This window comes from Parasteatoda tepidariorum, chromosome 10 (assembly GCF_043381705.1).
Source record: "Parasteatoda tepidariorum isolate YZ-2023 chromosome 10, CAS_Ptep_4.0, whole genome shotgun sequence".
Taxonomy (NCBI): domain Eukaryota; kingdom Metazoa; phylum Arthropoda; class Arachnida; order Araneae; family Theridiidae; genus Parasteatoda; species Parasteatoda tepidariorum.
The window spans coordinates 16,545,625-16,564,405 of NC_092213.1; the positions used below are offsets into that span (position 1 = coordinate 16,545,625).

At 29.7% G+C, this 18,781-nt stretch overlaps 1 protein-coding gene across 1 annotated transcript in view; it reads right to left on the reverse strand.

The window, feature by feature from the left end:
• LOC107449764 (nephrin-like) overlaps nt 1-18,781 on the reverse strand; it is a 233,334-nt gene that overhangs the window by 31,187 nt on the left and 183,366 nt on the right. The window contains exons 6-10 of the mRNA XM_043038973.2: nt 15,256-15,423; nt 11,587-11,877; nt 9,136-9,347; nt 7,218-7,305; nt 3,144-3,280 (exon numbers count right to left, since the gene is read on the reverse strand). Of these exons, the coding sequence (XP_042894907.1) occupies nt 3,144-3,280; nt 7,218-7,305; nt 9,136-9,347; nt 11,587-11,877; nt 15,256-15,423 (896 nt within the window). The remainder of the gene's footprint in view (nt 1-3,143; nt 3,281-7,217; nt 7,306-9,135; nt 9,348-11,586; nt 11,878-15,255; nt 15,424-18,781) is intronic.

An 18,781-nucleotide genomic window follows, 5' to 3' on the forward strand; every position in this document is an offset into this window, starting at 1 on the left:
CTCTGTAGGCTTTTATAGGATAGAAAATAAAATTTGATAAATAGCATATTAGGATAAAACATTAAAATTATTTGGATAGTGGATTGAGCATAAGTTACAGGATTATAAGTGATAATAGAAAGAGGCCAACTCTTTGGATAATCTTCTCCGCATTGGTCTGCTAAACGTTATAAAAAGTTCAATGGAATATTTTATACCACAGGCGATAAATAGAAAATGAAGGCCGTTAGATAAATCATACACTTATATTTCAATGTGCGGAGTAGGCAAGGTTTGTAGTTATACGAAAATTGTAGCAATCACGTTTTTTATTGAAAGTTGCCAATGCAAAAGATAATATTTAATGGCCATAATATTAAGATAAAACATAATAATTGTTTACTAAAATTAGATGTTTTATCTTAAGTAAAGCTTAAGTATCGTATTAAATTATTTCTAAGTACAAAAATATTTATAGAATAACTGATGTACTGTGAACTAAATGGTTATTTGATGTTTCTCCTATCTTTGTTAAAAGAAATTTTTTGGAATAAGTAATATTGTTTCATTTTTATTTTAGCCTCTATATGCTTTTATAGGATAAAAAATAAAATTTGATGAATAATATACTAAGATAAAACATTAGAATTATTTGCTTAAATATTAAAAATTATTTCTGCGTACTAAATGTATTTATATAATAAAGGATATATCGTTGGTTTAAAGGTTATTTCATTTTTTCTAAGCATTGTTGTAAGAAAATGTTTTTGGAATAAATAATATTGTTTCCATTTTTAACTTCGCAAAACATAGCTTTTTTAGGGCATAAAAATAGTTTGTGGATAATTTTATATATATTAAAAACATAATATGTTAACGAAATTTTAAAAATAGCTCAAAAAATATTCTACGAATGAAAATAAATCTTTTAACTTATTTATATACATGGAAATTAACGAGGACATTATTAATTAAATGAATGTTTAGAATCTTAATGAGTATTAAGGTAACAAAGATTTTAACAAAAAATAATTGTGCTTATTTTTGATTTTTGGCAATATAAGCTTTCTGAAGCAAAAAAAAATTTTTTGAAGATTCATATATAGAGAGTGTAAAGTATAACAAAAAAATAAATAATATTTATATTTATAAAAATTTATTAACTATAAAATTTAAATTCAAAAACAATTGTTAATAAGTACTTGAAGTTTTTTCATATTATTTTTATTATAGTCTCATGTCTCAGATCTATAGATTAGGACAGGTTTGAAGTTTTCTCGTGTTATTTTTATTACAGTGCCATGTCTCAGATCTATAGAGTAGGACAGGTTTAACATTAGTATTGGAAATTCTAATTTTTGCTGAATTTGTTATGCTTTTGCAGAATTTATAGAGAATAGCGTAACTGCTTTCGGCTTTGTATAATCTATTTAGCACATCTTCATCTGCTCCTCCTTTGTTGTTAACCTTTTGCGTACGGCCGGTACAGCATGTGGACCACATGTGATAGTACAACATGGTGCACTTCACGCAAAGGATTAATTATTCTCTCAAGATAAGTAAAACTGCTTACCTCCTCTAGCTTATAATTTTCTAAGAATATGTCATTTACTTGTTTAGGATTAATTCACAAATTGTTTGTTTTATTTTGGTTGATCATAAGCCCTATTTTCTTTGTCTTTGCGTTTAAGATGTTTGTGTTTGTTTGAAGTGTGTTTAGTAAACATATGGCGTTTGCAAAATCAGGTTCAGAAATATATTTAATAAGCTCCCAGCTTATAACCCTTTCATTTTCTGATACCTTCTTCATAATAAAGCTCACAGCAATTAAAAGATTGCTCTAGGAAATATGTAACTCTGTCTAACACTATGTCTATGCTTGAAAGAAAACAAAATTCAGAACTTTCAGAAAAGGATGTTCTCTTTCGCTAAATGCTTGAGTAAGTGTGAGTTTCGCTTAAGCTTGAGTAAGTGTGAGTAAGTATTTTTATATGATGAGGATTTTTTATACCTCTGCAGTGTAGACTGTAAAAATAAAAGAAACAGTAGACAAGATTTTCTATTAACATTAAATTTTTTTCTTTTAAATTTTAATGTAACAAAAATAAGTCAGTATGTATATTAAAAAATGTGTGCTTGTGGACGTGTGCTAGTCTGCGCTTCTGCGTGAGTTTGTTCTTTTTATTACATTCGAATCGTTTTTGTTTTTGTCCTGAAATTTAAAGAGGGTGAAAGAATACATTTTGGGCTCAATTCTTAGAAACCATTAAAAATTTTCAATTGGGAGGCTAGAAAAAGGATATTTGTAATATGTTTCTCAGTACGCATTGTTACAAATTAAATAGCTAACTATTTTTTTCTTTTTCTTTTCAGTCCTTTAAAAGATAACTCTTACAGTATTTATAAACATACGAACTCATTTAGTAGAACTTAGTTTTATTGGAAATCTTGCTCTAGTATATTAAAAAGAAGACTGGCCAGTTTTTATTTAGGTTAGGGCAGGAAAAAAGTAAATATATCATGCAAAAGCATTGTTTTTGATGTTTTGAATACAGTTTATTTTCATGAAATGAACTTTCAAGAACATGTTTTGTTTAATCTAATAACGTGAAGTCACCAAGAAGGGCAACAAACAATAAAAAAAAGAAGCATAACTGTTTTAGCATTTTTTTCATTTCGTATGAAGAGCAAACATTTTGCAAACATACTAAAAATCACAACAAATGAAATAAAAAGTAGTTTGAATTAAAAATTGTTTTTGTTTCTTTAAAAGAATTTTATTTTTAAAGATCATCACTTCAAGCATTTTTCCCGAATAAAATCTCAAAAAATAGAAACTCCAATTGCAAAATCCGATACTTTTCCGTTGGCTGGTTAGGAGGAAGCGAGAATTTTTTTTTTTGTTAAGAAAAAATTAGGAAAAAGGGAAAAAATAAATGAAAAAGAAAATTTAATTAATTTCTTTACAAACTTCTTAACTTCTTGCAACACTTTATTTATTTTTTGGAGAGTGAGGCAGCCATTTTGCTTTGTGTAAAAAAATCAAAACAAAAAAATAAAATTACTCTCTCTCAGTTAACAGAACAGAACCCAAAATTGAATGTATATAATAGTTTTATGCTAAGAGCATGGAAAAATGAAATTGATTCAGGTTACAAATTTACCTCTTTGTCATTTTTGAACCATTTTAGTGTGGCCTTAGGGTTTCCGCCTTCTGAAGTACAGCTGAATTTCTGTAATTCACCTGCTTTTATTGATTTTGCTTCCTCATAACCACTGATTGTTGGAGATGATGGGGGATCTATGAAAAGATTTATTACATAAAAAAAGTCTTCGTAGTTAAATCAAAATAAATACCATTCAGAAGAAAAAAACTCAAGATATTTTAATAAATACAAGAGTACACCATCGCCAACTCGCTTCTGCTCACAAACTCTCAATCACTATCTTATATGGTTAGCCTTTTATATTATATTTTTTGAAAAAAAATATGCATGCAAATTACATGGGATGTAGTAAAGGCCATACTAAAGGGGGAAGGGGATCGAAAAGACATGAGCCACGAGATTTTTGAGGTTCTGACGAAAATTCTTTACAAAAATATAGTGTCTATTATTGTTTTTTTTATTCAAAAGAAAATTGCTTAGTTTTTTTTATACTGCTACAAAATCTATAATCTGTAGGGTCTTCAAAAATTCTAAAAAATATTAAAACAGCATTTTTTTTTGTGCTTTCATGATAGGGCCAACAATAAATTTTGTCCTTGGGCACCTGAACCCTATATTCCGTTTTGGATTCGCTATACTGCAGCTTTCATGGGCCGAGCATCAAGGGAAAGATTCGAAACTTGTAGAACCCGGTTTTTCTTCCAGAGCAGAGGTTACTGAAACGTAGCAGAATAGTGCTACTTATCGGACTAAATCCTTATTGTTTGTTAGGGTATCAATCTTTTAGTAAACATATAACAAGCTGGAAAAAAATTAGTTTTATAACTGTAATGACTAATAAATAAGAATAGCTTAGAAGCAAGTGAACATTACAGAGTTGACTCACATAGTTAAACAAACTTAACTGCTCTGACGCCGTGAATTATTTAATAACTACACGCCAATATGGCAAGCCCTTCTTCTCGACGCACTCAGTTATTCTGAGTTAGTCCGCTAGAAAACAGAACTGATTTCGTCGCAATATATACTCCTCAATAGGTTTTATTTGTTTAATTCTTAGAGAATAATAATATTTTTTTCCATATAATCATGATGATTTTCTCCTTTTCAACTGCTTTTTCACTGGTTTAAGATGTAGGATTGCAAAACTCAGCAAATAGAGATTGAAAATTGCATTTACTTACGAACGACTGCAACATTTGATGTTTGCACAATTGTTTCACCTAAAGCTTCACTGACAGCGTAACAAGAGAACGTCTTAGTATCCGGGTCCTGAAAACAAATGTATTTGTAAGAAAAAGTCATTAAAATATGACCAGGAAAAAAGATAAAATTGCGCCAGGTGATTTAATAAATAGTTTCACTAGGGTAAAAAAGAAACTTTTGAAATGCATCAATAAATACATAATGATGAAACTATGCTTACAAATCAATGGTTAAACTTTATTTAGTAATAATGATTAAATTTTACATATTGTTTACCGTATGATTAAAATAGTGCAGTACCAATTTAGACACTTCCACCTGTGATGGCATTATATAATTGAATCTTTTCAAACGATAAGGAGGAAAATGTTATTCATTTTATTAGCTTGAGAGTTTCACTCTCAACTGACTGCTTCTCGCTACTTCCCCCCTCCAATCATTATTACTCTATCTTGGTGCAGTACCAATTTAGATACTTCCCATTTGAGGCGGTGTCGTAGAATATACCTGTTTTAAACGGCGAGAGAGAAAATGTTATCTATTTTAATAGCTATAAGGCTGCACTCCTAAGTTGCTGATGCTAGCCAACCACAATCTTTTTCACGCAATCAAATATCGTTCGTTTCTCAAACTAAGAGTGCTTTCTCACTAACAGATTAGTTCTACTTAAAATATGTCTCAGCGTTTGCCATCATAATTAATTGCAGAAACTGCATTAAGACAGAAATATTTGCAGAAAGCACATTTTTTACTGCAGTTGATAATTCATTATCCATCTTTAGAGTTAATCTAAAAATTACTCATTTCAAATGCTAAGAGGGAAAAGGCTATTGTTTTTATCCCACTTTGAGCGATAGCTTTTGAGTTCACCTTTTTTGATGTATAAAATAATATTTCTAAGTTTATAATCAAAATGAATAGATAATTAACAGTGTCATTCAATGAATCAATTTTTTTATGAAACACAAGTTTAATTTTAAAAGGCTTGTTTATTTATTATTATTATACAAAATCGATAGTTTTTCTCACATTTGATTCACAGTAACTCGAATTTCATAAGACGAAAGAAATATTTTGACTTATGGAAACTTCGACTCACTAGTTTACACACAGTTTTTGCTTTTTAGTGTACAATAAATTTGGATACTGTTGTAATTATATATACATATTATTGATAAGTTTATGAAAAATAAACTATTTCGATTTATCAGGTCTTGTTCAAATTATGATAAACATAATGGGAGGGGATTTCGAAATAGATTTTCTCACAATATGATTAGAAAATCTTTTTTGAAATCTCTCTGTTCTGTCCGATCTCATTAAGTTTCGATCATAATCCGTTTCTATCACAATATGTTTCGAAATCTTATTGCTCCTTCGAAAGGAAGAGCAAGAAGATTTCACTTCGTTGGTGATAAGATAGGCATTCTTTTAGCTTTCAGGAACAATCCATTTTGCTTGATAAAAAAAAGAGTTATCAGAAATAAATTTCAATTAATTAATATAAATTAATGTGAAAATACAAATAGAGGGGTGGGACCAGTTAGAAACAATTGACTTAATAGAATATTTGAATTACAGTTCTTTGAATTATGATGCATCGACTCCATTACCATATCCAATTATGGTACTTTTTAAAAAGACATTAATGTAGGGGATATTAGTCAAAACCGATATTCCATTGGATTCGATGATCACGACATTTATGTGAGCCGTGATCGTGCAGTTTTTTCTGCCGAGCATGATCTTCAAACTGACTACCATGAATGTAAGTTTGATTTACCACAAGATAAAACAACTATAAAAACTAAATTACTGAGCGACCACTTTTATTTTGTTGAATTGTAAAAACTATCTAATACTTTTGAAACTATAAATAGTATCTAAAATATATTACAGGAGATTTACCTGCCTGGACACAGAAACAGTGACGTTGGAACTGGTTACCCAACCACCAGACGTATCTTCTGTGACTGCTTGAGTGGACATCATGGGTCGACCGTCCACTACCCAGGACACTTCGACGGGTGGATTACTAGAACCTGTTGTGCAGGACAAGGTTATAGATTCGCCAATTTTCACTTCTTTTGGCCCTTTAATTGTTACTTNAAAAGAAAGTGTTTATTAATGTTTTTTTGTTCATTCAAAAGAAAATTGCTTAGTTTTCTTTTATATTGCTACAAAATGTATAATTTGTAGGGTCTTCAAAAATTCTAAAAAATATTAAGCAGTTTTTTTTGTGCTTTCATGATAGGGCCAACAATAAATTTTGTCCTTGGGCACCTAAAACCCTATATTCCGTTTTGGATTCGCTATACTGCAGCTTTCATGGGCCGAACATCAAGGGAAGGAATCGAACCTTGTAGTGCCCGGTTTTTCTCCCAGAGCAGAGGCCACTGAAACGAAGCAGAACAGTGCTACTTATCGGACTAAATCCTTATTGTTTGTTAGGGTATGAATCTTTTAGTAAACATATAATAAGCTGGAAAAAAATAATTGTATAACTGTAATGACTAATAAATAAGGATAGATTAGAAACAAGTGAACATTACAGAGTTGACGCAATTAGTTAAACAAACTTAACTGCTCTCACGCCGTGAATTATTCAACAACTACACGCCAATATGGCAAGTCCTTCTTCTTGACGCACTCTGTTACTCTGAGTTAGTCCGCTGGAAAACAGAACTGATTTCGTCACAATATATACTCCTTAATAGGTTTTATTTGTGCAATTCTTAGAGAATAATAATTTTTTCTCTCCATATAATCATGATGATTTTCTCCTTTTAAACTGATTTTTCACTGGCTAAAGAAGTAGGATTGCAAAAACTCATCAAATAGAGATTGAAAATTGCATTTACTTACGAACGACTGCAACATTTGATGTTTGCACAATTGTTTCACCTAAAGCTTCACTGACAGCGTAACAAGAGAACGTCTTAGTATCCGGGTCCTGAAAACAAATGTATTTGTAAGAAAAAGTCATTAAAATATGACCAGGAAAAAAGATAAAATTGCGCCAGGTGATTTAATAAATAGTTTCACTAGGGTAAAAAAGAAACTTTTGAAATGCATCAATAAATACATAATGATGAAACTATGCTTACAAATCAATGGTTAAACTTTATTTAGTAATAATGATTAAATTTTACATATTGTTTACCGTATGATTAAAATAGTGCAGTACCAATTTAGACACTTCCACCTGTGATGGCATTATATAATTGAATCTTTTCAAACGATAAGGAGGAAAATGTTATTCATTTTATTAGCTTGAGAGTTTCACTCTCAACTGACTGCTTCTCGCTACTTCCCCCCTCCAATCATTATTACTCTATCTTGGTGCAGTACCAATTTAGATACTTCCCATTTGAGGCGGTGTCGTAGAATATACCTGTTTTAAACGGCGAGAGAGAAAATGTTATCTATTTTAATAGCTATAAGGCTGCACTCCTAAGTTGCTGATGCTAGCCAACCACAATCTTTTTCACGCAATCAAATATCGTTCGTTTCTCAAACTAAGAGTGCTTTCTCACTAACAGATTAGTTCTACTTAAAATATGTCTCAGCGTTTGCCATCATAATTAATTGCAGAAACTGCATTAAGACAGAAATATTTGCAGAAAGCACATTTTTTACTGCAGTTGATAATTCATTATCCATCTTTAGTGTTAATCTAAAAATTACTCATTTCAAATGCTAAGAGGGAAAAGGCTATTGTTTTTATTCCACTTTGAGCGATAGCTTTTGAGCTCACCTTTTTTGATGTATAAAATAATATTTCTAAGTTTATAACCAAAATGAATAGATAATTAACAGTGTCATTCAATGAATCCATTTTTTTATGAAACACAAGTTTAATTTTAAAAGGCTTGTTTATTTATTATTATTATACAAAATCGATGGTTTTTCTTACATTTGATTCACAGTAACTCGAATTTCATAAGACGAAAGAAATATTTTGACTTATCGAAACTTCGACTCACTAGTTTACACACAGTTTTTGCTTTTTAGTATACAATAAATTTGGATATTGTTATAATTATGTATACATATTATTGATAAGTTTATGAAAAATAAACTATTTCGATTTATCAGGTCTTGTTCAAGTTATGATAAACATATTGGGAGGGGATTTCGAAGGATATTTCTTCACAAATATTTATAGAAAAATATTTTTTGAAATCTCTCTGTTCTGTCCGATCTCATTAAGTTTCGATCATAATCTGTTTCTATCACAATATGTTTCGAAATCTTGTTGCTCCTTCGAAAGGAAGAGCAAGAAGATTTCACTTCGTTGGTGATAGGATAAACGATTGGCATTCTTTTAGCTTTCTAGAACAATCCATTTCTTGATAAAAAAAAAAAGAGTTATCAGAAATAAACTTCAATTAATTAATATAAATTAACGTGAAAATATAAATAAAGGGGTGTAACCGGATGGAAAAACCTAGCTTAATAGAATATTTGAATTACCGTACTTCGAATTATCATGCATTGATTCAATATGAATACCATACCCAATTAGGGTATGATTTAAAAAGACATTAATGTAGGGGATATTAGTTATAACCGATATTCCATTGGATTCAATCACGGCAGTTATGTCTGCCGTGCGTGATCTTTAACTGACTACCATGAATGTAAGTTTGATTTACCACAAGATAAAACAACAATAAAAACTAAATTACTGAGCGACCACTTTTATTTTGGTGAATTGTAAAAACTATCTAATACTATTGAAACTATAAATAGCATCTAAAATATATTACAGGAGATTTACCTGCCTGGACACAGAAACAGTGACGTTGGAACTGGTTACCCAACCACCAGACGTATCTTCTGTGACTGCTTGAGTGGACATCATGGGTCGACCGTCCACTACCCAGGACACTTCGACGGGTGGATTACTAGAGCCTGTTGTGCAAGACAAAGTGATAGATTCGCCAATTTTTACTTCTTTTGGTCCTTTAATTGTTACTTTGGAAGGTGCAACTGCAAGAAAAGGTTGCAAAAAACACGAAATTTGTAAAAATAAAAGTTTTAAAAAATATAGATTATTATACGCAGCTGTCATGAAGTAAGCGTAGCTAACGGTAGTCAGTTCAAGTTTACTAATTACGTTCGCATTTTTTTATATTCTTTTAGCTTCTTTCAGGGCTTTCACAAAATGTAAGCATTTTTTCTAACTTATATGCATGAATCTGTGCACAAATTCGTATTCAAGGTATTCTTGGTATCTTATTTTTAAGTCTAAATTGATGCGAAAATCCGTATTGAATTCAAGGCTATATTATTCTTATATCTGAATAGATGAAAAATCCACATTAAATTCAAGGTGTTTTTTGCGATATTATTATTATGCCTAAAACGATGTAAAAAAACGTATTTAATTTAAAGCATTTTATTGCAATGATATTCTAATGCCTGAATCGATGCAACAATTCGCATTCAATCACATTGCAATTTCAGATTTCAAAAAAAATTTTTTTTAACGATTATGGCCAAAAGAAAGGACAAAAATCTAACTCTCAAACTCACAACAAAAGAATAAAATCAAACATAAATATTAACTGAAGTTATATATTACACAAAGAGATTCATTATTGGCGATTTATTAAAAAAAAAAGCTTTGCCAAAAGTCAAACCAATTAGGACAACTCAACTATACCACCTATAATTTAAATTTAAAAAGAAATTATTATAAAGTATGTGATGGATTATGCTAATATATTGACAATTAAAAAAATTATCTGAAAATCTAATTTGATATCCGACAGTTGTATGTGGCTTTGAATAAAAAGTTAGCTTTCATAGTTATCGAGAAAAGATTTAAACAAAATAATAATTTTTATAAAGTGATATTAAATTTCTAGCTAAATATTAAAAGCAAAGACCTAACAATCTAAGATGACAGTCAGTGGTAAATTTGAAAGGTAGTACGGAATAAAGACTGAACAATAAAATTTTAGCACACATATCATAAATAAAATAAGCAAAAAAAATGTTTGAATGAGCAATATGAAAACATCTTGTCAACAAAAAGTTTTTTTAAAAAATAACGTAATATTTTCCAGCAGGCCCCACTTTCTCATTTGATTTTTAATTTCAACAGCAGTTATTGATACAGTTAAAGAATATGTAAATTTTCATGTTTCGACAAATGGGATATGATAGATAAAAAGCTTTTTTTTATGCCAATTACTTATGTATTGACATAACTTATTTATATGAGCTACAAATACATGCAAGTTTTAGAAGAAAATTCAATTGCAGTCCAAATGGCCCAGGCTCTCTACGATTTGACAATTTAAAGCAAAACTTATGTCAGTTACTTAGATTTTTTTTTATCTCTTATTTATAAGAGCTACATATGGATACAAGCGTAAGGTGAAAATTACATTGATGTCAAATTGCCCACAAATGCCTACGATTTAACAAATAGATATGGTAGACAAAATGTCTATTTCATGTCAATTACTCAAGATTGTTAAATGCTATCTATAAGAGCTATAAATACATGAAAGTTTTCAGGTGAAAATTTTCATTCATTTTTTATGCCTCTATTGTCCACTATTCGACAAATGGATAGGATAAAGCCGCGCTGGCTCATGGGAAAGAGCGTCCGCTTTCCAATGAGATGACCTAGGCTCGAATCTCAGTGGTGGCTGGTTGATATAAATACTCATCCCGGCTCGTACCGACCAAAGTGCTGAAAGTGAATGAATGGTAAATGGAATAGTTCCCTCGCCCTCGAGCAAATCGTGGTAAATCTTCGTGGTTTTCTTCTCTATGTCACTCAAATGTGGGGTAGTTCCATCAAAGAAGTCGTCTACGAAGGCTAGTTCGTCCCCTTCCTTGATTCAGGAGGCAACCCAGTAGACAATTATATTCTGGATTGGGTCAAAGTTAAAAGGTCACAGAGTAGAACATTAATTGTAAACTCAGAATTAGTTTGGCTGTTCAACGCCAGCTATAAAATAAAGAAAAATGGAATGCTTGTTTTGCGTCAATTGCTTATGTATTCTTATATCTTATCTACAAGAGAGTCACAAAGGATTCCACGTTTCAGTTCAAAAATACATTGCGGTCAAAATCGTCATTAGTGTCATTTTAGTCTAAGGCAACTCTTCAGAATGTGCTAGAATTCGAATTTTCTTCCTTAATTTAATAGTCTTATTTCTTAAATTTTGCTTAAAATAAGAAAGAAACATTATTTGTGTTGAATACTTACATAAAACATTAAGACGCACAGACGCAACAAGGGGTTGTAAAGTGACTACACTGGAAGCTTCACATTTGTAGACAGCCTTGTTATCTTTGGGTCCAACTGTGAATGTGTGGGTGTTTGTGGCTTCTCTTCCACCTGTTGAATAAGTTATATCAACCTGGTCGTCATTCCGGAACCAGATCAACTTAGCAGGTGGATTACCTCCCCTAGAAATGCATGCCAAGTTCAGTTTATCGCCAACTTGCACGATGTCTCCGTCGTGGTAACCTTCAATCTGAGGAGCACCTGGTGGAACTGAAATTGAAAAAATGGGAATAATTTCAGATTTTTTTTCTGAAGGTTCCCATTTTGTTGCATTATCTACTTATATATCTTTAGGCTCGGTCTAGAACCGAGCGATACATCGATATATCACGATATATCGATGCAACGTATAGATCATAAAGCCGATATAGTGACTTCCGTTTTTCGCGATGCATTGGAACTGTGATTTAAGTCACCGATATAAAAAGACGTTTGCGATGCAACGATAGAACGATTTAGCACGCAAAGATTCCTTGTTTACGTTAACGCTAGTACCGCACAATGTTGAGTGGCTTGGAGCGAATTGAATCAGAAGTCACGGTTTTGTGTGTGGATTGACAACAAAATACTGAACTGAAGCATTCTGGCTTATTTTGCCATTTTTTTTTTTCAATAAGGATTTATCACCATTTCTAGCGGATAATTTTAATTTTGACTCCCGTGGTACAATTCAATAGCGGGATTTCAAATTTAAATAATTTACACTTTGTTATAATGATTTTTTTTTTATATTTTTCAGTGCAATCCATATACTTATGTATATGGATTTGATATACTTTTATTTTGAAATCATTAAATCTTTAATCGCTTTTATTTAAAAAAAATAAAACATGGCTGATATTTATTTATGCGATATTCTGTCATTAGTCTATCCATGTTTATAAAGCGAATATTTTTCAAATCATTTATTTCTTTTTTATTTAGGTGTGCAATTTTTTTTGCTAGTTTTTCTTAACTTTTTCCTCAATTTTTAAATATTTCTCAATCCACATAAGTAAAATTTTTTTAAATGTTAACATTATTTAATCCTCTAAATATTTCTTTTCCTTTATGTTTCAAAATTTCCTAAATTTTATTCTTATTATTCAGCTATTAGTTAAAAACGCTTTATTATTTTAACTACATAAAAGGTTTAGTGATTTTTTGACATTTTGAAAGTGACGTTTTTCTTAATATTTAACAATAGTTTTATTATTTTTCTTTCAATGCTTTTGTAAGTTAAATTTTTTCATACAAATTTAGCAATAATTTCGTTCACAGAAATTTAATAATATTTTTTTAATGAATAAATCTTACGCTGATTTTATTTTTAAAAAATCAAAGCAAATCTTACATTTATTTATTAGTTTATTACGTATAGAATTCGATTGTTAGTCAATCCATTTTTATTAATTTAACTAAGTAAAGAAAAGGGTAGTGATGTTTCCAGAGCACGCTTTTTAATCCAAATAATTTAAAACATTGTTCTAAAATATATAATTACTTCTGTTCGTTTGTGCTCTAATGGAAAAATCTAACAATTTTCTGAAAATAAAAGTACCATATAAACATCTTGTCAAGGTAAAAAAAAAATAAAAAATAGAAATAAATTAAAAAACAAAAACAGACACAGAACTATGTATTTTAAAAAGTCATTAACTAGGAATTGAATATTTCATCAACTTCGTTTTTTAAAAGTAGAATTCCTAAAAGGTTCCATTTTCAATAAGCAAATTATTATTATTAAGTGTCCTATTTTACAGTAAAATAAATTTGGGAGGGTTGTTTTCAAGAGAGTTTTGTTTGCAAGAAAAATTTGTGAGAAGTTCCTATTTTAACTTAAAAAAATATGTGTAGAGTCCGTTTTTAGACCCAAATATCTCTTAAAATGCGTTAATAATAGTAGTCACAAACATGCAGTAATAATAGTGAGAACTTCAAAAACTCAAAATTCCTGAAAATGCATTAACTAACTTACTATTTACTGTCAATTAACAATGGCCTTATGCTAAATGAACAGTTAATCTAAATAACTGCAAACCAAAATACCAAAAATGTGAAGAAAAAAAAAGCATTTACTAATAGATTAATGACCCTCACAGAATGATTGATAACCCACACTACTCTAAAAGTAAGTCAACAAAAATGAAAAAATCAAAAAGGTAGAAAAAAACATTAACTTCCTCGTGTTTGTTGATAGTTAAGCTGCTACTGATACGAAACCTGATAAAAACTTTTCTATTTCATTTCCCATCAACTACCCAGTTATATAAAATCTAATCGAACATTCCTGAAGTTCGTCAGCGCTTAATGTATTTTGAATGATTAATGATCGCACGGTGTACTAAGGGTGGCCTGTGTTTCCCCGTCCATTATTTCGCATCAGGCTTCTTTTCTTCATCAGATATTTATTGCGCTGGAATGCCTTGTAAAATCAAACTTGGTGAAGTTGAGTTGTTTGAGATCTGACTTGGAGTTTTTTCTTGAATTTTTCCTCTGCGGGAGTCGTCTGGTCGTGATCGTAATCATGACTTTCTCTAAGTACTCGCAATCATTGGCCCTGGTGATGATTCAATCGATATCGGGGAATGGAATGGGGGATAGATCCATTACAGAATGTTCTATCTTACATTGATTTCTTCTACATGTTTATTTCCTTAGAAATTGAGACTGTAATCTATATGGATCGGATTTTTTTTCCTAGATCATTTCTCAGAAATGACCAGGCTTTAAATAAGTACTAGGGTAAACCAAAAGAGTGTTCATCGATCACAAATATACTTGTACTTGTATAGGAGTACAGATAGCATGGGGATTTTTGTAAATAATGTATTGCTTGTGGACAATGTTATTGACGCGGTTTTCGCAAATGTATCGCAATTTTGATAAATTGATTCAAATTGAAACAACATATCAATATTAAATGGTTCAGACAAAATTGTATTGTGACCTAGATTTTTAAAAAAAATATCTGTTACGTATATGCTAATAAAGAATGGAAAACAAATTTATCTTAAATTATTAACGTGGTCAGAGATGCGAGCTCATTTCAGATTGTGTTAAAGATAAATATCTAATGTAGTTAAAAATGCAAATTGTTTTCCAGGAAATGCGGTTGTTAAGGGTATTTATCTCTTTCCTCCCTATGAAATGGTCTAAGCTCGTTCAGAGCAATGTCTGTTTGCTAAAGACTCTGCACCAGATGTACACAGACTACAGTTATGAAATGTTATGCTTTACTGAAAGACGAACAATTAATTAGACTCCTTTCATTGCCGGGCTAACCGTTTGAGATTTTTGAGGTTTTCCTCTACATGTAACGCAATAGTGAGTTAATTCCATCGAAAAGTCTTCCGTGAAGGCTGGTATGTCTGAAATGCTTGTTCAAAGGGCAATATTTAAACGGTCCACATACACTCGAATACTATAAATATAAAATCTGCATATAATAGACTGAAAATCACTATCAATCAACTTTACGTGTTGTTTTTATGATGGAATGTCATATATTTAAATATCTCATGATAATCCATTACAAATTTATTTATATAATCTATTTAGGAAAATTTCGTATTGCAATATTTTAAACAAAAATATCTAAATACTCACACAAAACACTTAGAAAGACATTCGTGCGGATAGGTTTGGAAACGGCTTTATGTTCCCCAACACAACTATACATGGCTCCGTTGTCGTCAAGTTTAGGAGATAACGTGATTGAAGTTGTAGTGCTCTTTAAAACTGAATTTGATTCCTCTTCACGCATTGGTGTCACATCTATCAAAAAAAAAGAAGGAAAAAAATGCTTGTGAGCCAGTAAAAAAATGCATGTTTCAAATATATGGTTTCAATATGCAGTAAGTTTTTTTTTCAATGCTGATTTCTTACAGGACAAATGATAAATTGGAAGCATTGTTTTCATCCACGATTTTTTAATAGAACTAATAAGCAGTTAAAAAATGGAGGATAATTAACTAGTGTTTATAAACGCATCGTGTTTGAAAAAATTTTGATGGAGGAATGTTTTAAATGGCATTTTAGTCAATTTAGATATAATTTTATTAAGCATTCCACCATTAGAAACCTGTAAAAGCGATAACAACTTGACATCTTCTTTTAAGAGCTCTTAATTATCGCTGATGCAAGAACTTACTTATTACCAAGTAGAAGAGTAATTAAACAGTTACTGGTATATATATTTTTACTTTAAATATTTTACAACGAGATAATTGTATGTATTGTGAATATTTAAGCAAATGCTTGAGAATTTTCAGTCTCAAATAATAATTATTTCGATTTAAAATCGTTACCTTGAGCTAAGGATACAAAATAGATCTGCCTTTTAATTAATGAATTTTCATTCGGTCATTTTAAATTTAAATTTTAATCGAAATATTCACACGGAATGAAAAAATAAATCTTTTCAAACTATATACAACAGGTAAAAACGAACATACTGTGGTCATGTTATTCACGTATATTATAATCTTACCAAAGGAAGTATTTTTTGAAAATCATTTGGCTAAGAATAGTAGTTAGTTTTTTTTTATTTTATGAACTAAAAACTAAAATTTATGAACTAAAATACATTAAATAATTTTATGAACTAAAACTAAGACTAAAATCATAAGTTTGCATATGGGGCTTTTCAGCTATACTTTTGCTTAAATCATTATTTCATTTCTGGCTTTACTTTCATTAAATGGTGCATTTAAAAATTTATTAAGCATATTTTTTCGATAAAAGTTTTGATCATATTCCCAGTTTGACTTGACAAAAAATCTAAAAATTACTTTTTCAACAATAATTTTGCAAATATTCTTATTATTATAGTTAAATACAGAATTTTATTATAACTTTAAACATTATTCAAGTGATCAAGAGATTCACACATAGTTTTATTCAACAGTGTTCATATTTATCCAACTATAGTTTTACCCACAGTTTCCTTTAACCATAGTTTTACACTTAGTTTTATTCTACCATTATCTTATACATATTTTTATTGAACTATGGTTTTACTTATGATTTTATTCTACATATTTTTATTCAAACAACATTTTACACATAGTTTCGCTCTACCATATTTATATTAATATTTTTGATCAATCATGGTTTTAAACTATGCTTTCATTCTGCTGTAATTGCATGCATATTATAATTTAATGCTATGTTTTTATACATAGTTTTATTCAATCATGGTTTAATTCTGTCATAACCTTTAAACATTCTTGTTCACTCACAAAATCAATACAATTTCCTAGGTCTATAATGATAACTAAGAAGAAAATAAACAAACTGAAACTTTACTTGCACATTCTGTACTTGTATATTCTTGTATAGTCTAACTTGTATATTCTAAAGAATACTTTCAAACAAAACTGAAAATTTAACAGCTTTATTTAATAATAATTTTAAACACCATAGTTTTCTGTTTGAATTAAATAAACAAAAAATATAGATTACTAATTAAAATTTAATTACGTATTTCCAAATAATTCCCATTCGGAAAACTTGTTTTTCTCTACGTTTTTCAATGGTGAGACTGTGCTTGCAAAATAAGTTTTCGTATGAATTCACCTTTAGCTGCGGTAGTCAGAACTTTAAATATAATATTAATGTAGTTTTAAGAGACACCACACATATAAACTTATTACCATACCTGTATGTATATATATATATTTATAAATATATTATATATATATATATTATTTACTGCGCATAAGCGCTGCAAGTAAATAGAACTATAGAACTCATAAAATAAGTTCAAAATGTAAAGAAAACAAGGGAAAAAATTACAGAACGATGAAAAAAGCGGAATAAAAGAAAAATAATTATAAAATAAAAATAACTAAAAACCGGAAAAAAAGAGAAAATTTTTTTCAAAATTTTCAAAAAATAAAAGGTATAATATTTTCATCAGCTCACACGATTATATCCACAAATAATCGTGTGATCGATCCGGATATAATCGTGTGAGCTGATGAAAAGATTATATCTTTTATTTTCCGAATTTTTAAATTTTTTTTGTCTTTTTTCGTTTTTTTGTTATTTTTATTTTTATTATTATTTTTCTTTTTTCCCCTTTTTTCATTGTTCTGTAATTTTGGCCTTCTTTTCTCTACATTTTGAACTTATTTTATGAGTTCTTTTTACTTGCAGCGCTTATGCGCAATAAATAAAACTTATTGTTTTTCTTAATTTTCTTCGTGTTCTTTTGTTTTTATTTATTATGATATATATATATATATATATATATATCAAAATGCTTNATGGACAAAGCATTTCAGCAACCAACAACTCTACAAACATTAATTCATGTACTCGAACGATGGTTATTTCACAGGTACTTCTAAAATCTGTACCAGTACGATTTCAACGCATGAGAGCTTTTCTCTACACTCCCAATTTATGCTCAGAACATCTGAAATTGGGGAAAGGCCAAATTCTCTAATGGTTCTTGTTCTAGAACGTCTCTTAATAAGTAAGTCACTCATGTAAGGTTGAAGGATTTCTGAGATTTCTCGCTCATCTCACATCAGTGAATTGACAGACATTTTAAGACTCAAGGGCTCTATATGGATGGAGCACTTGAAAATGATGGATCACCTGTTAGGGAAGCTCTTAATTTAGATCAGTTTTGAACTCAAAGATTACTCACTTTCATGAACAAATATTAGTTGGCTTTCATAGGTGAAATACAATATTTATTTACAAAGTTGACTAAAGTTTAGTTTGAAAAGACAATTCTAGACAATATTTTACAGTACAGAAAAAAGTATTCGCGTTTACGAACTGAAAACTTCTTATAGCCTATTTTTTTTTATTTTTCAAGAAAATAAGGAAATAAAATTCTTACAAAATTATATTTCGAAGTAGGAAAATTTCTAAATAGTCTATTTCTGCAAAAAAAAAGTGTTTTTAAATTTGACGGGCATATTCTTAAAAGTTGTAAATTTTATTTTAATAATTAATGGTAGTTTAATACGAAAACTGCTATATGATGTTGTTACAAATATTCCATTTTACAAATAATATTCAGCAAGCCTACCTGGTTCAAATTAAAACCGGGTCCAAATTACATAGTTTTCATCTACCATTCTACAGTTTTTAATTACCAAGTTGACAGGCTATT